The sequence below is a fragment of the Anser cygnoides genome, chromosome 1 (genome assembly GCF_040182565.1).
Source record: "Anser cygnoides isolate HZ-2024a breed goose chromosome 1, Taihu_goose_T2T_genome, whole genome shotgun sequence".
In the NCBI taxonomy this organism is placed as follows: domain Eukaryota; kingdom Metazoa; phylum Chordata; class Aves; order Anseriformes; family Anatidae; genus Anser; species Anser cygnoides.
The window spans coordinates 81335649-81359499 of record NC_089873.1 but is presented as its reverse complement, the minus strand read 5'-3'; the positions used below and the strand labels follow the sequence as shown (position 1 = coordinate 81359499).

Genomic DNA, 23851 nt, shown 5'->3' with positions numbered 1-23851 from the left:
CAAGAGGCAATGGAGTAAAGACCTTTAATGACAGAACTATGTGTCATCTTTGCCTACAAGCATAAATTTGCACAGCGGGCAGTATGGTGAAAATAGCTTATCATCAACTCATCACCTCTCATCATTGTTAGAATTAAATGCAAATGGAAATGAACATCACTTCAGTCATGGCTGTGAAAATTAGCATTTGTGACATTAGCAGTGGCTCATTTATTATACACTCAAAATTTCAGGGAGAAAGAAAGAATTTAAAACTCGCTATTTTCAGAACTCTACCAGTCTTTACCTTTGAAATAAAATTAAACCCCTCAGCTTTCCCCACTCAAGGATAAATCCTAGTTAATATTCATTAGCATTGCACAATCTCTTCACTGCAGATCTTGTCCCACAGATGATCTAATTGTCTTGAATTATTTTTGGTATTTAGGTTTGCTGTACTTATTTTCTATTTTATTTTCTTTAGTAAATATTCCGCATTAGCGAATACTGCACAAGCCACTGTCTAAGAAAACTGCAGCACCGAAAAACTTGCTTGTAGTATCTGTCTGCACTACAGGCTTCAAACACAGGCAAGTGATAAACTTTACACAGATGACAAATCCCACAGAAATCAATAGGATCACAGCTAATTTGTTCAATTATATGTTTTTCAGGATAAGTATCAGGCCTTCTGTGAAGAATATATACAGAAGAGAAATCCCGGACTCATTACATCTACGGTAAAAACGTGCATTGATTTCTGTGCAGGCAGGGTTTCAAATAATGCTTATAAAAAGGAAAATTAATGATATAAAATACTACTAGGGGACAAAGTTGTGCATTAAAATATTTCCCTCCACTGGATTTGCCACTATTTTATTATAGCCCTGAAAATAAATAATAGTTTATCACCTTAGTAAGTGAATATTGATTTAATTAGAAGCTTGGACATATTTTTGCCTAAACAAAATACACAGGCATTGACCCTGAATTGTCTTACACCAGAAGTAAGCCAGGTTCCACACATAGAGTATGTTTCGAATGAGAAAAAGGAAACAAAAATGTCTCAAACCTTTAGCATAAACATAGATCATCTGTCATGTAAAATAATGACACAAGACTTTCCAGAAAGTAAAGCCAGGAAAAAATGGCACAAAGTCGTGTTTGCTTCAGCTTGAAGTAAAGCCAAGAATCATCAGGCTGTTCTCAAGTTTGCTATGTCTGTAGGAATTTGAGAGAAAAATAAGAATAGCTTCCGCACAGCACATTACATTGTATGAAGTGAGCAGCACAGTGCAGGGACATTTTACTGATTAGTTTGCAACTTCCATTGTCATTTACACCTGGTCAAAACTGTAAAACACCAAAAAGTGGAAAGAGGAGTAGCTGAAAAAATGCTGTAATAGTGTTTTGTTTTTATTTTATTTTATTTTATTTTTTGTATGGTACTGCATGAAGCACATAAAAGAGGAGACTAGAGCCTGTATAATTTCTCCAAATGATTTTCTTACCATTTTTAAAATCTACTTTGTGCCACTCCCCAGATACACAGAGATCTGTAACGCCTCCATAAGGGCCAAAGAGGATAAAATCCAGGCGATTTCAGGGGTCTTTGGTTTATCCTCTAAGTCAACTGCTCTCCTCCTCCCAGCTCTCCAAGCGGTGGTGGGACAGAGTACACCACCTCATGGCTGAAGCACATCTGGTAAAAGCATTCACTCCTGCTCCTTGCTACAACACTCTGCTGCTCTGCACCTGCCCCTCCAGCAATGCAGGGGACCCGCTCTGGCTGCAGCGAGCTGCCGGGGCCAAGGCGGACTCCGGTGATCAGTGCCACAAACATGATCATGCTATGTGCAAGTCCTAGTTTGTTTGACCTCACCTGCCCACAAATAATACTGAGCTGTGGATCAGAACAGCTGCACCACATAAACCGAATCACGTCCAGGCTGACAGAAAAGTGAAGGGGACAGGTGAGTTCTGAAAGGATGCGCTGAGAGTGCTCTTCATGGGAAGTGCTCATGCTGTACTGTGATAGAAAGTCATTTAAGGACCTGGACAGACAGACAGGTTGGATTAGAAAGAGGACAGGCTTGAAATAGAGAGCTTAACCCCTCAATAAGTTTGAATTTCTTCAATATTAGGCAGTGTATTTTTATGCCTTAGGACTGTTCCTTTACAATTCAACTGCCTAGGTTCTCAGCTGCTGTACAAGGAGTAAACATATAAATCCACAGCAGTATGTGCAGCTACAATGATAAACATTAGCAAATGATCAGAATCCTTTCATTATCTCTTTTGAAAATATTTATCTCCCCATGTTCTCTGGGATAACACCAGGTTTAGATTTTTTTTTTTTTTTTGCTCAAAAATGAATGTTTATTACATTCATTATTTACTTTACATACAAATCATATAGTAGTTACATACATATCCACACATATACAAAAGCTGCCAGATATGCAATAAAGTTATTAAGCATGTCTGCAGTGCTATAGTAATCCTTGCTGCATAAGGAAAAACTGCAACACTAGTATTTCATGGCAATGGACAAATATCAACCTTTGGATAGAAGACACTGAGAGCTGCAAGATGATATTTCTTATCTATGTAGCACCTAGCACATTTGCAGAATTCTCTAAAATGCCACAACAATAAAGTAAATGTATTACAAACAGAGAATTGGCAGTTAGATAAGTGAAAATCTGTATTAGTCCTCCACTGGCCACTGACCTGCCCACCACTACTAGTGGCTCTATAGAGGGACAGTGAATTGCCAGGGGAAAGGTTTTAACACCAACTGTGCTTGGCATTCTTTATCAAAATGCATAACCACATACTCTTCATGGACATTGGGTAATTTCACATTAGAATGTAATAAAAACAAAAGGATTAAAAAGAAAATCAAGGTGAAACACTTGAATTGATGCACAAAAGTTCATACAAATATGATAAAGACAACTGGTCACAATGGGTAAGACTGAGTTGCCTAAACAGATGTTTTGGTTGTCCTGTTTGTGGGTCTAAGGTGGCAAACCACATTTTCACTTAACACTCCTATGGCTTTCCCATAAGTCTTGTGTCATATGTGTCAGCCCCATGTGTCTGCTCTGGAGACACTAGGACATCTGAGACAGCCACCTAAAGTTGAGGAAAGGTAGCCCAAGACCTCCACAGTGACAATTACATCCTTCCCTGTGAGTATAAGGTGACGTCAAATATTGCCCATGCAGAGCGGGGGTAGCCAGGAAGACATCTAGAGTAGTCACTTATGAAACTCTGTAACTTCTGTCGGGAGGTGAAGACCTGCATCCCATGTTACCCAATTCTGTATTGAGCAAGTTAGGTATTTGCATTGCTTACACAGTGCATGTTTCGAAACATGCTACATCAAACGAAAATTTCTATTCTGTGTGAAGGAGGTGGCGGAAGCTGTCTTCTCCCACAACCTTTTTGTGAATAGCATATTCAGCAAAAGATTCTCATAGTGGAAGGTTTACACAGTTCTTTGCAAAAGTGGGACTATAGTAGATGAACTGTTTCAAAGTATGCTATTAAGGCAGAAAGAGATCCTGAGCTACTTCACAAAGACTTTCCAATTTTTGTTAAACATTTAAAATAAGACTAAGTCAGCCCAGCAATGTCAGGAGGTTTGACAATCAGTCAAGTGTTTAGACTCTCTTTATCTCTGCTTTACACACACAGTGAATCCATATATATATATAATGTTCACAGACTTTCATGTGTATATATAAATATATATATATATTTGCAGATTCACATAGATTCAGAGATTTGAGAAGCCACAGTGACAGCATTTTAATAGCATGGAGTACATTCATGAATGAATAACCAACTTTGTGGAAAAAAAAATCAGACCATTTGTTAAGTAAAATATTATTCTGGAAGTAGAGAGTGACCAAAAGTGAATTTTGCAAATAATGATTGGACAGGGTCTCATGACCCTTTCTCACTTATAGTGTAATTCAATATTAACTATACTCCTTCCCTGCCTTTAAAAAACAGTATGATGATGGAACAGAAGCAAATAGATACCATATAAACAAATGAAATGCTTAAAAGATATACAAATCCATGGAAAAATGACTTCAAAATTGTTTAAAATCCATGGAATATAACATTAATTGTTAATGAATCAGAGACTAGACTAAAGCTGCAAATGTGATATATAAAAGCCAATGCCATGTAAAACCAGAAGACGTTCCTTCTGAAAAAATGTCTTCAATAAGCTTTTGGGATACAGAAGTCACAATATGAGGTGTGTTCCCAAACAATGAGAAGATGGGTATGTAAACTAAGAGACACTGAGTTACTGAAATCAGACGTATACTAAAAGGGTTTTCTAGTCTCTTATTTAAATTTTAAGCACTGAAAAAATGATATGGAAGTGCTCACATCTAGCAGCATCCATTTCTCTTAAGGCTCACAACACAATTTGAAAGGTTATTCTACACAAAGTCCAGGGACTTAAAGCAAATTTGTAGGGCAGGACGTACCCTTATGCATCTTCCAAAACTCACACTTTCTTTCTTGCAATTCCAGATTGCAGAAAGTGTCCAGTGTAGCAACTTATCAATTTATTCAGAGTATTTTTTTCAAGCTGAAAGTATAATCATTCCCAGAAAAGTGAAGATGACAAACACTGATTGCCAAGTACCATCTCCTCCTCTAGTTATGGTAATGCAAAAGCAAATTTATTAAAACAAGGACCAAATATAGTTTTTCTAATCCCTCACTACTTCCCACACTCTTTCCTGGGACATCATCCGTTTATTACAAGTGCAAGGGAGAAAGGGAGCTTTTGTGAGAGTCTCTGATAAAAGCCTATTGCAGAACATACACAGATAGACAACATCCAGTACCATGACCCTTCAACACAGCTCTAGCAGCTTCAGAATTATGATTTCTTGGATCAGATCATTACATTTATAAAGAGAGTACATAAAAATAAATTCTTGAAATTATACTACAGAGGGACTTGCTGAGGAAATCCTGAATTACTTCAGGTTTTGGTTTTCAGCTCCACATTTTCTGTAGAGGCTGCAAAATCTTAAGAGCTACTCCACAGAATTACAACCAGTCCTAGGCCTTTCAAGTACCTAAATATTCCTTTTAAAACTTGTTAAGAATTCCTGTCATAATTCATTGACAATAACAGTTAAACATTCTTACCTTTGGTTTTTGGCTTTTCTCCTTATCAGACACATTGGATGGTTTTCTCTTCAACATTTTAAATTCAGGTTTATCCAACTGATGTGCAACTGCTACTGGCTTGCAACTAAACTAAGCACAAAAAAGTGTATACCACACAAGGGCACATCAGTTAATGCAGTTCCTTATTCTGTCAGGATGTGACCACGCAGCTGCTTTGCAGAACGGGTGAGCAAGCTGAGATGGTAGTTTGGGGAGGGAGTGAGGAAGGAGGGAAGGAAGTGACAGGGGAGAGAGAAGTGCACTAGCGAGATGAGTTGAAAATGAGGACAGGGTGCAGAGTAAGAAATTCTTTAAAACTTCTGTGTTAACGTCAGGCCTCAGTAAGACATTGTACAACCTCAAGAAATCATTCTCTTTTCCTCTCTCATTTTTCCCACTCAACCTTGTGGCACTAACTGCACCTTTCATTTCAGCTTGTGCTGAGACTTGAATGTGAAGAAGGTGTGCTGCTCTTCTGAGCACCAAGAGATATTATTTCCCAGCAGATCTGCACTGCACTGTGGCACACGGTCAAGCTGCTCCCTAATGTCTCTCTTTCTCTCTTAGCTATACAGTCATGCAATAAATGGAAGAAGATTAACGGCTAGTGTTTGGGAGAGAAGGAAGGATTTCTAAAGCCATTTTCTTGTTTTGCACGGTAGAATATTTTTTTTGCCTTTCATCACAGAATTTGGACACCCTGAAATAGCACTCTTCAGTCTTCCACTGTTGTTGATTCGGTGGCAAAATAGAAGCGAGAACAACCAAGTCTAACAGAAGACTTACAACAAAGAGTCAGGGGAGAATGACAAATTAAAGTTCTTTTTACCCCCTTTAAAAACAACTCAGAGGCTAAATGAAAGTGGTGGTACCAAGATAGCTTAGAATTTCTGCTTATTTTTGTTTGATATAATTTGCCAAAGTGAAACACACACACAAATCTGGACTATCCTAAAAAAAAAAAAAAAAAAAAAAAAAAAACGTATTTGTTGTGAATCATAAAACACGAAACCTGAAACCATGAAAAAAAAAATCAGCTTTTTGCTGAAAGATGGATGAAAATTCTCAATTACAAACCTAAAATCTTCGGGCTACCCACAGAACTTCAATGAAATCTTACCATTAATACAAATGAATAAAGAAATCTATTTTTAAGTGAATTGCAGAACTGACAAAATGAAGAAAAAAACTTTGGTTAAAAATTTTTTTTTTCAATATTTTGTTGACATTTTTCCAAAATGAAAAAAGAAAGTTTTCAAAAATACCCAATTTAAACAACTTTTTCTCATAAGATTTGCACCAGTAAAACCTCTTTACAAAAAAAACAAGTTTGTGAAAATCTCTTGCACCAAATAACAATTCACAAGTCATTGTGAATCCAAATGCTGAGTGCACACACCCTAGTAAAGCCCAGTCTTTTCTTTCTGAATGTCATCATTTTAATAGTAGATCTGGGTGAACACAGACTTCAAGAGAAGCTAAAACAAGAACCACCTGAACTGAACAACAGAAGAACTGATAGTCGGAAGCTGATAAGAGACACACAGGTCTGATTTTTTAGAATTTTCTTTCCCAGCCCCAAGCACACTTCTAATTTTTTGAAGCATAAATGAGGAGACGATGCTGGATAGGCAGGCAGTCTCTTTGTTTAATTGCTCTGTTTATCCTCTATCACATGAATACTGCAAGGAGGGAAAATACACTATTCATCAGATGAATGCCCATTTCAGTTTGCTATTTGGACTTCTAGTTAAATATATAAGAAAAGTTTTGAAGGCCTTCTTAGATTCTGATGGATTTACAACTGAATGGACTGAGACTGATGGGTAAGTTATTATATGCTAATGGTAAAATGAGGTTTTCCTTTTCAGAGCTTCTAAGAACTGGGTGGTTAAGAAAGAGAGGAGGAACTGGGCTTAAGATACAGAGATTATGCCAAATATAAAGCAAGATTGTTCTTCAGGTTACTGGGTTGCAGTGAAATACGTGTTGAACCTCAGCCCATTAACCAAGATGTTTCACTTCACATTTTAATCAGAACTACTCTCATTTAGAATAGAGCTGAATTTTGTTATCAATAATAAGATATCTCTCAGAGTTCATCATCATTATTATTAATTAAATATGGATTAATATTAATAATAACAATGACAAACTCGGAGGGATATGTTATTCATAATTATTAATAATTAAAATCATTAATTGCTATTAATAATATTGATGAACTATAAGGTATATGTTTCTTCCATATATCTGTTACCAACACCCAAAAAGTCCATTTTAATTTTTAACCTTGAGGAGGTTTTACCATGGATATTTAATCAACCTTAGTAATTCAGTAGAGCCATATGTTGTTACAGTAGTTGTATGTATGTTTTACAGTGATTAAACCCGATTATTTATCTACATAGATAAACATTGCAGTATATTGCTTTTCTTTTTAATCTGATCCAAACCGGAGGATTAAATAAGACTGTGCAGATAATTAGACTGTGATTTCCTGTTTCAGGCCACTGTTAAAATCTTCATGATTAATAAAATGAGAACTCATCCGAAGAGTAATATATGAGCTTCCTTTCTGTAGAATATTTATTGTTAAACAGGAAGAAAGAGGCCATTTCAAGAGATATAGTACCCACCCATATCTATTTCCTTTCCTCATCCACATATCAGAAAAATTATAGCAGCTTGAAAGCTGACCTGATTAGGTTCTTGCCCTTGGAAGGCTGACCCACACTAGTTTTAAAAGTAACAAAGTGAAGAAAATCAAACATATATAACAGTAAATTCATTTAATCCAGTTAACCAATACATTTAAAAGAGGGCTCTTCTGTATTAAAAATTAATAATAAGCCTGGTGCTTATATCCTCTGTATTTCAAGCTAATTTTTCAAAGGGGAATGAATACCTATGTAAAATTAAAATAAAAATTCTCATATTTAATTTTCTGTTGGACATGATTACAGGTAACCTATTCCATTTCCTTGTTGGTTTTTGGAACTGATCCAAGCCACAGTGAAATCAATAGAATTTTTTCAGATTAATTTTATGAGGCTTAGATTGGACTCCATCCTGAAATACCTAGGCAATGCCACTCTTCTCTCTCTAAAGTCCAATGGGGAAAAAGGTTTTCCACTTAAAAATAATTAAGATGACCCCATGAGAATGATTCCCAATGTCATTATATTTATAAAAGGCAGTATACATTATAGCTTATTATCATTATTCAGTTTTAATGAGTGGACTATGATGAAAGATCCTGGATACTCAAGTGCTTTATGTGTCACCCTCCCACAGAGTATCAAGTGTCACAACAGTATCAAGCACCACACTCTTCAGTGACTCCGTCCAGTTACCTTGCCTGAAAAGAAGACACTGCTTCCAGTCTAAACTGCAAGTATAAACTCATACTTTCTGTATCTGACTATTTTTATAGATCTACAAAGTAGAGTTAAAATTAGAATTAAGGGTTTGGCATAGTGGTCACATGTCAAAAAGCAAACAAAATGAGATATTTTTCATATTAGCAACTCATTTTTTACTGCCGTCAGACAAATCTGGCCCAAGTTTAACTGAAGACTCAGAGATACCTGGGGTCTGTACATTGCTTTCCCTTATGCTAAGTGATCCCAAAGTGTGTTAATCTATTTTAATTAAATTAAGATTTGTATATTTCACAAGAAAAGAAAGGTGCCTTCAGCCTCTGCTTTTATGTCCATGCCTCTCCCTGTATGATCTAGCTTGCTTAGGTATTGCAGAAATCTCAGAACAGGAAGTGGAGCTGAGTAAATAATTTGCCATGAATAATTTACTTAACAATTTTAGTCTTTATTTCCTCAAGTCTTTATTTATTTATTTATTTATTATTTATTATTTTATTTTATTTTATTTATTTAGTCTTTATTTCCTCTGCTCATGAGCAGAACACAATTTCCTCAAATGTACTAATTACTGGTCAGAATATAGCTAGATACTTCCCTCTCCTGGTCTAATCTGTGCAAGGGCCAGCTACAGTGCAGTCACTGCTACTTGTCAGCATAAGTAATATGCTTATGCTATAAGCATAAACTATATATAAACTATGATGGCAAAGAGGCTACAGAAATTAAAGGAAGAAGAGTGAAAAAGTGAGATCTCTCTCTGACTGGAGTGAGGGTCCCTCTCCCTTTAACAAAAGAAGCCAGATGTTGTTGGCTGGGCTGTCTTTATAAGTATTTAAACTAAACACTGACTTCTTATTTTAACTCTGAAGACTGAAGCTCTGCTTTTTCTTTGGAATTCTGGGGAATGGAGCTGGAGCTTAAGGTCCCATTTTCAGAACTCAAGCATTCACTGCAGATTCATCACTCTGAACACCCAAAACTTAGCACTCAAAATTGGTCCACAACACTTATGGGCTTTTCTTCACGCAATGTGTTGTGTAATTTCTTATTGAATTGGCTCCCATGTGCTTTTTATCAGGAGAAAAAAAAATAAAAAAAATAAAATGAGGCAACATAAACTCAGGTTCTGTGAAAGACAAACAGGATTAAGAATATTTAAGTTTACGCCCTTGATTTGCCATAGGGTTGACACTATATCAAGAAAATTCCTATCCTGTATGAGGCAGAATTCTTATGAAGACTGCAGAAACTGGCTATTCCACAAAGCTAAGAATCAAACATCTAAAGGTTGCTTCAAAAACTTGATCTTTTCGAATTAATTTAAATTGGGAACTGGGGGATTTTTAATGCTACACATCCACTGAGACAGCATCAGGGAACAAAAGAGTGGAGTCCAAGCTTGTTAAAGCAACAGTTAGGGCACAGATAAGCAAGATTATCACCATTATGTTGAGTCCCAGAAATTGTGAGTTCAGCCTCCCTGAGACTCTTGGGCTTCCTTTTCTTCCTGAAAAAATATTTTTGCAATTCTTTCTTTCTGCATGCTAATCCTTTGCCACTAAGGTCAATGGAGTCACAAAGAAATATGGCAGGGACAAGCTATAGAGCATCACTACCAAAGCTCCTACTGAATTTAGAGACATGTCTGGTACAAAGAACAGCTCCTAGTGGGTAAGAAAAAATGTCTTATTGCCAGGCCCCCAGACTATGTCCTTGGCATGCTCCCAACATCACATGGCCTAAAGGGAAAATGAAGTACCAAGAACTTATCTCAAACTTTGCTCCCAGCACATTCTCTTGTATTAGCGGTAGATGAACAGATCAGTCATACCTACACTATGTCAAGTTAGCACTAACACTAATAAAAATCTATTCTATTGTGACAGAAGGATTCTCAAGGAGATTGGCTTTCACCTATTGAACAAACCCCTTTCTTATTACCTTGAAGAGTAAGAGCCAAAGTTGCATCTATATCTTCTAGGTATGCCTGTTGGGAAAACTCAAAGTCAGCAAGGTTGGTATCTTGTAAAACACAGCCACAGGCTTATCCAGTATCCGTGTAATAATTTCCAACAGAAATATGTGCGTCACTGGTGGTTTTCCTGTATAGTTTATTGTAAGCAGAGCTCATTTTACAGTCTGTGATGAATAACAGAAAGCAACTGACAAGATGCTGCTGCTGTGGGTTCAGGCATGTATGTGAATAGGATGCTGTTTCTCAGAGTGAATGTTAAGTGGTAGCTCAAAGCTGCATGGCAATGTTCGTGCCTCAGATATCTCAGTGGATTCTGTTAGTGAACACTGAGATTGCTAATCAGATACAAGGGCATTTTATCCCACATAATTTGCAGGTTTGTATAACTGTTGTTTTGTAATTATCCAGATGAAGCTCAGCCTCCCAGAAATGCATTTAAAGATAAAGAACGACAGCTGCCTTGCATATCTATTCAAAAAGCCCAAACATGAAATTTGTGATGAAGGGAACTGATGCAAAAATAAATTTAGGCTCTCTGTCTTAATCTTACAAAACGTGACATGCTTCATTCGGCATTTAGAAGACCAGCTTAATGCAGCGGCATTGGCAGTGCAGCAGGGGATTTTCTCAAGGTATGTACATGATGTCTGCCTGCCTATCTCTGATTAGAATCAAGATCAACGAAAGTAAATTCTGATTAACTCTAATGCGCAACCTGCTGTCAGGAAACTCTTTGTAGTTTGAGCTATCTTTTACAAGTAAACATCTCCTGCTGAATTTCTTTGCTGATGTCAGTGTCAAGTTTCTATGCCATCACAGCATTAGGACTGCTCTTCAGATGATAACATGAAAAGGAATAAAGACTGGCATTCACTTGCAGGGTTTCAGTTTCATTTTGCTTCCAAAGGAAAAAGCTACTCTTTCTTTTTTCCTGGTTTGAAGTGGATGAAAATCAAAATTTGGAAGTGACAGAGAGGGATAAATTTGCTTTATTTGCAATTGTTTTATAAATTTTCCTTCAACTCATCTAACTGATGTGATAGTCAGCAGAAACACAAAATCACTTCATTGCCAAGAATAGGTGATTAGTTTCAAACTTGTATTTGATTTTCTTCTCCTTGAAACACTCTGCACTGGAGTTGTGGGCTTATCTGTTGCAACACTTGATTGAGGCGCTGACATCTATGGCAATACCTTCAAAATCAAGCAGTGTGTGGTCAGGTTAGCTCTGTCAGCAGACCTGCCAAATCACATATACTGGGAATGAGACTTGAGCAGACGATTTGTTCTTGCCTTTGCTTCCATCCAGACCTGAATCTCCCTGCAGGGAGGTCTGCCTCCTGCTCTGGCAGGCACAGGTGGTTAGCCCAACCCGTCAGCCTCATGCTCCAGTAAAGGGGTGATCCAGGGCGGGCAAACTGCAGCCACACTGAGCTCCACCATACAGAAGAGAAGGTGCTTTTTCTGATGGAGTTCAGCACTGAGTACCTATCCAGGGAGGACTGGCCAGGTGATTGCTTGCCTTGCTCGGGCCTTCAGGGGACACTTCAGACTGAATGATCATGATTGAGCAAGTTGCCCTAGGCCAGCTGAGCCTCACTAACAAGGTGGGAAGATGCTCTTAGCCCATCACCAAGATGAAGTGAAGCACATTCTCATAAATTTATTTCATTAAGGATTTAAGATAATGTGTATTATCTCAGGCTGTCTGTGGACTAAAAGCACTCAAAGGGACAGTCACGGTACTCAGCAGTTGTAAGGTAATTACCTACATATCAGTAACTTGTCTTTGGGGATTGAAGGGAATGGACAGAGGAGGCTGTCTGCAAAACTCTGCTCTGTGGAAAGAGAGATGGATGCTTTGCCTCTTTACAAACAACCCACTTTCCTTTAGGATTCCCTCTGCCAACCTTGATTTTTTTTTTCAATGTGTTATCAAACTCTTTCCCCTCTCACTTCCCCATGAAGTGTATGAGCTTTTTGACTCCATCTTTGTATATCACATTTCTAGAGAGTCTTTTACTACCTCTTACTTTCTCTTATGTGATCCCTGTTACTTCTTTCACACACACTGTCTTGGGTGCTTTCTATTTCCTTTTTCTTGCTGCTGCAAAGGTAAGCAGATGTTGATGAAAAAGTGACAAAACCTTTCCCTACAACAGCTCGATGATCTGCTACAAGCTCTACTGAGCTACAGACTAGGACAGAAAACTGGAGAGGTGTCTCACTCCAGGAGTAGAAAAACTCTGAAAGGTAGATACAGGCCTGTTATTTTACAGGAAGTAATTTTTTCATATATATGTACAAATATAAATGGTCACCCGAATTAATTGATTTCATTATTTTCCACTTGTACAAATCTCTCTGTAGGATGTGAGCTGTCATCTGTATGCATCTGAGAACTGTTTCATGAACTATCACAGTGGCTAACACACTAGTCATAGAATCATAGAATGGTTTGGGTTGGAAGGGACCTTAAAGATCATCTAATTACAACCTCTCATGCCATGGGTAGGGACACCTTCTGCTAGTACCCTGTCAGTGTTTTTGATTTTTGAGTTTTTTGATTTTTTGATTTTGATTTTTGATACAAAAAGGCTACACGTACTACTGTATTGCTGAGTTTTGGGCAAGGATGATCTGCGAGAAAGGAAATCTGTGTTTTAAAACACTACACAATCCAGAAGTAAACACAGAAACCCCCAAAAGATCTGCAATATCACCTGTTTTGTGATCCTAAAGTATCTGAACTCTTGATTTTCCCATTTCCCATGCACCATTTTTTGTCATTTCTTGTGGTATGCTGTCAAACGTAAGTCATCAGTAGAAGTGAACAAGAATTTTCATGTCGTTTACCTAATTAATTTGGTCCTTTAACAAAAAATAGCCAGATTTCTTCAAATGGATTAGAGCATAAACATTTCCAGCAAGAATTATGTTTTGTTCAAGTTTCCAATTTGTTTTGCTCATGTATTAATGAAGGTGAACTTCTTCAATCAATTAAATATTGTCAGAAAATCAGTCCAGAAATTTCATACCATAGATGAATTCCTTTCAAAATAAAAAGGAATATTCTGATACAAGTCATTGACCACTTCTTTCTCAAACAAATAAACAAAAAACCTAGTCTCTGTCTTCTAAGGATCTGTTCATATACCTAAAAGTATTTAAATGGCAGAATTAGAGGTGTGTCCATTGTGTATCCAACGTTTCATTTCCAATTTTATTTTTCAGGCCTTATTCTTTATTTTACCCACAATTATTTTTTAAAAGCTGGGTGAAAACTCAATATTTAAAGTGAGTATTCAGTTTCTAAAAAGAAGTTTGAAATTTTGCAAAATATGCTCTGCTTTTATACAGTGTCACAACAGACACTTTACTGGACTTTAAAATACATTCATTCTAATAATACAGCAGTCCTGGAAATCTTAATGTCATTCTGGCACTGAAATCCTCACTCCTCCATTTATGCCAATGCAAAGCACTCATATCACGTGACTTTACCTGTACTTTTATGAGATGAAAACAGAAGTAATTTCTCCTAATTTATGAACGGCTTATTTCACAAATAGGCTTTACAGGAACACTTTAAAGCATGCAAAATGTCTTACTGAAGATAATAACTAGCCCAATCAACACTCACATAACAAGCAAGCAAACATAATCATCTCCCGATACAACTTGGAAATTCCAGAAAATTAATTTTTCTTAAATGAAAAGTCATTTACATTAGCAGAGAAGAACACAAGGAATATAAGGCATTTTTGTATGCACTGCTACCTACCACCTACATAGTCTTATAAATTCAGGCAAACAAAGATCCTTGAGTCATCCCAGGTTGTGGTTTCCCTAGCCCTGCGTTCAATCAAATTCTTACCAAATTAGCCATATAAATGGTATACTGAGATAAAGCAAGCAACATGAAGATTAAATATTCTGACTACAAAAGGGAAGTTTTTCCCCAATTCAGCAAGCACAAGATCAGACCAAAGTTCATGTTTCAAAAGTGAATCTATGCAGAAGTAAAACTGCATTACTCTATGCAGGGAGATAAATTGCACTTAAAAAGTTGCAGTCTCAGGCAGATCCCAAGGCACCTAATGGCTTCATTGGTCAAAACCTTCATGCCAGCACCAGGAGCTAATGCATTAACACAACACAGGACCAGAACACTGCCTGCAGCAGCTGACTCATTCAACAGGAACACTGCTCAAACAGAGTAATGCATACATTGTTTTGCTTTGTTAGATGTATGGAAAGAAATGATGACTTTTTATATTTTTAGTAAAAAAAAGAAGAAGAAAGATACCAATTATAAAATACTGGAATGACATAAGATAATGATCCACAAGAAGGATAATATTATCACAGCATAAGTATATAAGGCAACAGACAGACAATACATTTTCCCTTGGTATGCAAAAGTGTATCATTTTGGCAATTCTAAAGGACGCTAACAGGAAGTCATCCTTTCATCAGACAGTTGGTTATCAACAACTGCACTTAGTTTAATTATATTTTGACTCTTAATCATGTTTCGTGAAGCACGTAGCATTTCCTTTTCCTTTTGTGAATTCATATGCCATTTACAAAGAAGTATATGGTATGCACTATTTTTCCTGCACTTTTAATGATTACATTTCCCTTCATACTATATTCACAACAGCGATCCAAAATAATCTTTCATTTCTCTCTCCAGCTGTAGCTCTAACTGCTATGTCAGAAGCAGAACCATGAAATCAGCTGAGGTGAATTGCAATGTTCTTCTGCAGTTATCTGAAACTGTATTAAAGGTACTATGGTATTTTAAAAATCTTTTACTGTAAATAAATTCACTCAGTTATCATTTGGTCTTATCCATACTATCAGGTACTAACTGCCCAAACTTACAGAACAGACCAGCAATGTTTGTAGGAAAGTTTGAAATTGCTAAGCTTTTTAGTAGTTAGGTACATTCTCTTCTACAATTAACAGAAAGTGTGACATAATTCCCTACATAGCTATGAAAAATCCAGTAAGGTATTAAAAATATAAAGTAAGACAATAGTTACCATAGTGAAGAGCAGCAGCATCAGATTTTTCGTATTTGTAAAACCTACTTTGAGATTGCATATTCAAAGTCACTGCAGACAAAGACAATAAATTTCTAAAATTTTCATGCTGCTATGCAGGAAGGAAGTTAGAAAAATTGTGTGAGGCAGAATGGCAGCAGCAGGTATACCGTATCAGCACAACTCAGTGGTGCACCTGTAGAAAGGCTGGAAGAATGGAGATTGAATCATGCCCTCCCAGGCTCCCCTCCTGCAAGCACAAAGATTGAGGAATGAGTCCTTATACTTTAAGAGGTGATTTTCACTCACTTTGTGTATTCAGCTGAAGCAAGCCATATGACATTTAGCCACTTTCTGATCTAACAGTTTCTTAAATAAAGCTCCCCATGACAGAAGGCAAAGTAAGGCTCTACAGACACTGCAAAAGAAACATCTACAGACATCAGGAAAGAATCCACAAACATTAGGAAAATGAGAGCTTAAGTCCACTAGTATTCATGTCTTTTCAGCTAATTTCATTTTTTTTCTTGGTATTTCTATGAAAAGTAAACACTGAAAGTTCAGTCATAGATCTTGACTCTTCTCCAATCTTAAAATCAAAGCCACTCCAAGTCCACAAGCATTTGCTTTCAACAGACACATGTAAATATATCTCAGTTCCCATCGCCTTACAAGGCTTAAAATTCAAAATAAGCTTTCTCAAGGCTCTGGGACAGGGTTTGAACAAGGAAATAGTAAGTGCCTTTTAAATTTAATGATATGTTAGATTTAGCTGTAACACTGTTCCCTTTTGTCTGACCCTTCATGTATCTTCACACTCTGCAGTCTGGGGAGCATTGAGGGGTTTCTTGCTGTCTATTTGCCCTGCAAGAGAGGTGCTGAGTACCTGGGGAAAGGCTGAGCTGGTGGACTGATAGGAAGATCAGGGTTACAGGTGAACATAGCTGGAATGCTATAAAAAGCAACAGGAAACCTGTTTTGTAAGTGAAGATAGCATAGAAAAGCGGCTGGGGATAGTTTCATTTCTTAGAAAACTAGTCCTGTTTTCATGTCTCAGCCACAGCTCATCACCTGAACAGCCATCATCATGGTCCTGCATGCTTTACTGCCACCATTTCAGCTGCTCTTTTCTTCTTTTCTGGGCAAAAAAAATTGTATCTCAGCTCAGGTACCTGTGAGTAGGACTTCCGTAACACCAACAGAACAATGGATTTATTCTAGGCAAGGATCTGGCTTCCCATCCTGTCACTGAAATACGAACTAGAGCTGCAGCTTTGAAAAGTACCACTTATTACTGACACTGAAGTAGCTAGCAAGACTGAAGCAGTTGAAAACTGATGTCTCAGAAAAGCATTTTGGCGTATTCCAGGCATTCTGTTTAGCACTATATTTGTGCCAATGTGATTCCACATGTAATTGAGAAAGCTCTTCTAAGGCATGTGCAGGCCTCTTTCAACAGAAACACATAAATCGAAGAAAAAAAAGTCAGAAAAAAGTCAAATTGATTAAGAAAACTGAGCAGACAGAAAGACTGAAAAACCACAGTGCTCTAGTGCACAAGAGAAACTCCTGTTTGAAATGAAAAAGAAATCCCTCAGCCATTCTCTTGGCTGTGCAAAAAGCAGAACAGGTCAAATGAAGCTTTCAGTTCTGAAGTACATTTTGCTGTAGAAGACCACTCTCAGTCCTGTTTTTTTTTTTTTTTTGACTGTCTGTTCATACCCTAACTCCACACTCCACTAACCTAGACAATGATGCTCTTTAGGAATGATGATGGTCACTGGTATCACAAGAGATCCAATAACCCATGTAAACCTCTAGGCATTACACAGCACCTCTTTGAGAACCAAGATGACCAGGAACAGCAGTGGCAGCACAGAGCGCAGGATATGAGCAATCATATCAAGCAAGCAAGGCTTTTTGGGGGCAACCAGGAACCAGAGCTTATTAAGCAGACTATGCCTAGAAGAGTTAGGACAAGAAAATGTCAAAAAGTAGAGCTGAGGAGAAGAGTGTTTCTTCAACAAAGCAATAAGTGTCAAAATATGCATGTCTACTAAGGGTCAAAGGGAAGATGGCTTGTCTGGCAAGAAAGCAAGTCAGACCAGCAGAAGAGCAAAATGCCACATGGTCACTGAAATGACAGAAAACCAAGACCATGCCAGAAGGGCTAACATATTCATTGTAAGACCATAACACATTCCTGAGAGGAATGGGGAGTGAATGAACACAGGCATTGGCATAAGCAGTCACTTGCAGTTTCCCCAAACTAATCGTTAATTCCACCACAATATAATTCATCCATATAGAATAGAAATCAATCTTTTGAAGCTTTCTACTCTCCTCTTACCTGCAAATGGAAGAAAAAAGATATCTTGATCTGCAGTAACCTTAGATTTTTCTTTCTCCTCACCAGAATCCCAGGTCTCCCCAAGTTCTGGGACTTTGGTCTTTCATTCTCACTGAATACCAACCACAGGCTGCAGCACATGAATATTCTTACAGTATTAAGGACTAAAACCTTCTTCTGTTAAACCTAACCATGTTTCTAAGACACTGTAAGAGAGAAACCCACTTCCAGTCACTCTCTGCTGTTTGGTCTCCAACATGAACATTTTAATCTCCCAAGTCCTCTCCTCTCCATTTCCTGTAAAGGATGCCTGTGGCATTCTACAATCACAGCCTCCATATTGCACAGTTATAGGGAGAGTGGATGGGTCACCCCATGAAGTAGAATGGTCCTAATATTTAAGGTATTGAGGGAGATGAGAAATATTCTTTTCTCTCTTTGTCTCAGGCTATCCAAAACAGTTTTGGAACACAGTTAGTGAAGAGGGCCCCTCAGCTGTGACCCCAGTAGGTCACAGAACCATGTTCTACCATATGCCCTGTCAGGGCCAGTCAAGCTCACCAAGCTCCCATACTTTAAAAGCTTCCAATTAGATTTCCATGCCTTACATAGGGATGCAAGTCTTATTCAACTGCACAGACTGAGAAAAAGCAACAGAAGGCTGAAATGGCAAAAATGATATGGACATCGGACTTCTAAGCATACTACTTTGTAAAGGTAGTGAAGATCTTAGCATGCAAGTAACAGAAGGGCAGCTCCTAGTAACCACAATAAAAAAAAAAAATAGCAGTCTGGGACAGATAACTGAACTACTTTCTGCAAGGCTAAGCTTGAGGAATAAACAGTATAAAAATCAACAACCTTTCACATTAAGGTCAAGTGGTTGTTAAAGTGGTGTCTGTAAAGTCTGTTCTTCTATTTTCTACCTGATTTTCCGCTGATTCATAACATTGCGAACAGCAGACTGGATCACTCATTTCTCTCCCCAGTGTACTTTGTGGTAACATGAAACTATATGCAGCATAGTAGTTTCTTTACCTAGGAGTAATTGGTTTTGGTTTTGTTGTTTGTTTTTTTTTTTTTCTGAAATATTAAGTATTTTCTTAAATATATTTGTCCACATTCTAAGGAAGAACTATTTACAAATTACAACTGCTTTAGGAAGAATATTACTAACAATAATTTCACGTGGCAGTCTTGACACACCAAAAAAGCAATGCTCTGTGTTGCCCCTAGCAAAATTTTAACCAATAGATATATTGAGAACAGCTGAACAACACAGAAAAAAAATGACCTATGTCTAATTTAAATTTTCACAGATTTGCAAACAGTGGCACCATGGCTATAAAATGGTAATGTAGCACATTCAGTTCTGTATTTAATGAAAGGACAGAAATACAGACTTCTAAAATGTTTTCATAATATATGAAGGTGGGCAGGATGGGTGAGATCTGAGCTGTCTAAAGTCTCTGTGCCAGAGAGTCAGCTAACACAGATATTTAATGTGTATGCTGAAGGAAGACTAGCTGGAGGAGTTTTGTGAGTTTGTTGTAGCTGAGGATGGATGTTTATTCTCACAGTTCTTGTTGAGGTGATCAGCTTTGATGATCTCTGTCAGCCTTTTACTGGTTTAGGTGAAACAAGCAATGGCAATGTGAAACACCATAAGGGAGGCCCATATAAAATGCTGAGGAGGAGGAAAGGAAGAGAAAGAAAGGAAAGAAATACAGGGAAGAAACTGGAGGAAGAGAATTGGGATCACTCATATTTTCTCTTCAAATAGCAAGCTATCACTAAGAGATCTAGGTCTTTTTCCTTGTGATAACAGGAATAATTTACTGATAATTTACTATCTGCATATCAAGCTTTGATTAAACTTGGGCTCCAATCAGCTTTGTATATGTTGCAGGGATGAATCTGGACAGTATGTATCTGACCTAGTTATTTGACTATTCACATAACCAAATCGGCCACAGTTTTCTGACAGAATAGGACCTTAGTCTTGCATATACCAGTTTTGCCTATTTGCTTCAATTCAGGACATTCAGGCATTTCAGTACCACATCTCAGGCTCTCTCTTCCACATCACGCTGTAGCAAAAACAAGAGAGTAGCTGCCAAGCCAAGATCAGCCAAGAAAATAACATTTTACTTTACTTATAGAATCAGAAAGAGTATTATGCAAAATTCTGTGTTTACTCTAGTAAGCAAATCAACATCAGAAAGAACATCTGCAGCATTCTCTGAGTCTAATCCCCTCATAGCAAAATCACAAGTGTTGGCTTTTTTGATTCTTTAAAAGCAAAACCGAAAATCCAGTCCTTGTAATCTTCAATTGAGCCAGTTGGTTGAATGTAAGCGCAAAGAATGAGATGTCTTACCACTGCCTGTAATCTAAATCTAAAGAGACTAAACCCACAGAGATACATTAAAGTCAGGGAGCAAACTGCCCATCAGGAAAGCAGATGGCAAAATAAACAATAATGCAGAAAAAAGAAAAAGTACTAAACCTCTTGCTGGCACTTAATAGTAACATGTGCAGGACAAATCTCACCAGGGTAGAGAATGTTAACAGACTTTTTGTGACAAAATGAAATAGAATTATTTGAATTGACACTTATGCTCTTATAAATCTGACCCATACTATGGGTCAGATTTTATACTATGAAAATACTAATAGCATTTGCCCAGGGGCTTCAGCCTTAGCTTGGGATGCTGAGAGTTGCTTTCATTAGGAGCTGGCATATGATGGAGCCCAGTGTTCCCGACACAATCTGGCTTCTACAGGGAATCCTACTGACTCACAGACAGGAGGAGTCACCCAACAGAGCACAGTCTTTGTGCACTTCTCCGAGCCTATTTCTGCCAAAACTCTGGCCCAAAGGTCCATCTCCAGGGGCTCTCCTTGGGAGTCTGTGCTGCTGAGCCTATCCAGGGTATCACTGCTGCATCTTTATTAACTTTTTCTAGGTCAGTTTTCTCTCTCTCCTTATTATAGTTCTATCAATCAATGCTTTAGCCTTTCTGTTTTCTGTGTCAAATCCCTTGAAAATTTTCTGTGCTGCATTCGGCAAGACAAATTCCATGTATCAGGTACTGCTTTTGTTGTGTGGACTACTGTATCATAAAAAAAAAAAAAAGCTCAATGACTACCTTAACATATTTAAAAATATGATTGCTATATTGACCCACTTCATTGCAGCAATGATCTGTGTATGTGTACCTTTCCTAAAGATATATGAGCACACGTTAGAGAAAATGCTGTTTTCAGCATGTACAAAGTCAGGACAGGAGACTCTCTGATATGAGGTTCTGGTTACTTGGGGCTCCATTTGAACCGCCATCTAGTAGTTGTCTGCAGCTATCTTGCCTCCTGTGGTTTAGATTCACTTTCCTGGGAGCTGGCTTTATTGCACAGTATCACAGAACCATAGAATGGTTTGAATTGGAAGGGACCTTAAAGACCATCCAGTTCCAACCCCCCTGCCATGGGCAGGGACACCTCCCATCAGACCAGGTTGCCCAAAGCCCCATCCAGCCTCGCTTGAACACCTCCACAGAGGGGGCATTCACAGCTTCTCTGGGCAACCTGTTCCAGTGCCTCACCACCCTCACAGTAAAGAATTTATTCCTAACCTAATCTAAATGTACCCTGTTTTAGTTTAAAACCATTACTCTTTGTCCTATTGCTACACTCCCTAACAGAGTCCCTCTCCTGCTTTCTTGTAGGTCCCCTCTAGGTAGTGACTCCCTCAGCCTGTCTTCATAGGAGTGTTTAACAGCACCGGTCCCAATACCACTCCCTGGGGAACACCACTCGTCACTGATCTCCACTTGGACATTGAACAGTTGACCGCAACTCCTTGAGTATGACCATCCAGCCAATTCCTTGCCCACCAAGTGGCCTATCAGTCAAATCCATGCTTCTCTGATTTAGAGACAAGAATTTCATGGGGGACAGTGTCAAATGCTTTGCACAAGTCCAGGCAGATGATGTCAGTTGCTCTTCTCCTATCTGCCGGTGCTGTAACCCCATCATAGAAGGCCACCAGATATTTCAGGCATGATCTGCTCTTAGCAAGGACATGCTGGTTGTCACCTAACACCTCCTTATTTTCCATGTGTCATAGTACAGTTTCCAGTAGCATCTGCTCCATGATCTTGCTGGCAGAGGTGAAACTGACTGTCCTGTAGTTCCCCTAGTCTTTTTTTTTTTCCCTTTTTCAAAAATTGGGTTATGTTTCTCCCCTTCAAAGGGGAAGTTCCTTCAGTCCCTGGAGCACTGTACGAGAGAACAGGCATAAAAGGGAAAGAGGTTACTCTTTACTTTTTTTTTCCCCCTGATATTTTTCAGTCAGCCAGTCACTTTCCATGTGCTTACCACCATCACAAGGAGTGCCAGCAGACCTGTTGAGTCCAGTAAGAGGGAGAAAAATCTCATCACAGTGTCCATAATTTGTATATCTTGCCAAATGAAGTCGTCGTCCCCCCCCCCCCCCCCCCAGTTTTAAACTGTCCTTTTAAAAAAAGCCTTCTACACATGGCTATCCAGAAAGACAATTTCAGAACAAGATCATACTCTGGTCCTTTCTATCCACCCCTAAGAACTTCTTTTTGCCACAAAGGTAATTGCAAAAACAGGTTCCAACAGCTGACCTGATCCAAGAAGGCAGAAACATCAATACTTCTTCAGCCTCTGACCTTTCTCTAAATAACTCTAGTGTCCTTTACTAGTATTGCAGTGACCTCTAGGGGTCTGATCCAAGCCCACTGGTTTCATTGACCCTTACTGACATTTGCTTATGTCAGACTTCCAAAAAAAGTTTTCTAAGCCTGGAAGGATGAGTATTTAATGTATAGATAAAAAATCCAATGTGTCTGATGAGAAGCAGAACAGTCCAAATCTTTCCGGCTCAATGCTGCTGATGTCTGCATGGTTGAAAATGAACTACCTCGGGGTATATGAACCCCTGGTGTTAGTCTGAATGACATTCATGTCCATTTACTTGAAATCTAAATCTGTTTTATTGCATTTCATAACCATATGGAAAATGACAGCATCTCTTTATGCTGAACCAGAGCAAAAACTTCCACTTTTTACACATTTCAGCACAAAAGGAACCACTTTCACTTACCCAGGAGTACTGCAGATCCATATCAGTTAGGGAATAAGTAAGATGTGGGTAATGAGAAGAGCAAGTACAGTTTTCCCATTCTTCTATTTTTGAAATCAAGAAATCACAAGGACAGAGCTGGTTATCAGGAAATGGCTTCCAGTCACTCCACAAATGAAATTCAGCTTCTGAATGGATTGAAATTGTTCCTAAATTGTTAAATTTGGAAGTATATGATCGTCCCAAAGATGCAGAAATAAACTCTGCCCTAGTCTCAGTCTCTTCTTTTCTCCTCACATTGTCTTTCCAGATCTTCTTTTCCTGATTTTTTTTTAGTTTCATGCATGAAGTTAATGCTTCTTCATCCTCTTCAGAGAGATAAGTATCTTCTAAGGTATCTTTAAAAATACAAATACTTGTATTATAATGTGTTGCACTTCAAACAGAAAATAACAGACTTTTTTTTTTTTTTAATTGGTGTATGTTGCATTTTAAATAATGAAACAGCCAAGAACTACATTAGAAAAAATCTTCATAATTAGGGAGATGGAAAAGATTTTGTAGTGGGTCAGACATCTGAGCCAAAAGCAAGATTTATTCTCCATTTTGTAAATTTGTGTCATTCCCTCAAAAGCCTGGAAATTTGTACCATTTCTGCAATGAACATAAAAATTTGCTAATTAGATGTCATATTGCTGCAATAGTTGCAGAGAATGTGAATTTAGCTTAAATACTGGAAAAAGTTCAGATGTTTTTTCTGGATAATTCCTCTCCCACATCTTTCCA

General features: G+C 38.0%; 1 protein-coding gene across 2 annotated transcripts in view; it reads right to left on the bottom strand.

Annotated features, from left to right (window-relative positions):
- SAMSN1 (SAM domain, SH3 domain and nuclear localization signals 1) overlaps window positions 1-23851 on the bottom strand; it is a 96782-nt gene that overhangs the window by 30489 nt on the left and 42442 nt on the right. The window contains exon 9 of one of the 2 annotated variants that reach the window (XM_048052941.2): window positions 23087-23463. In XM_048052941.2, coding sequence (XP_047908898.1) covers window positions 23087-23463 — 377 coding nt within the window. Of the gene's footprint in view, window positions 1-5172; window positions 5473-23086; window positions 23464-23851 lie in introns of those variants that run through there. The other variant, XM_013188314.3, reaches the window with a different exon arrangement.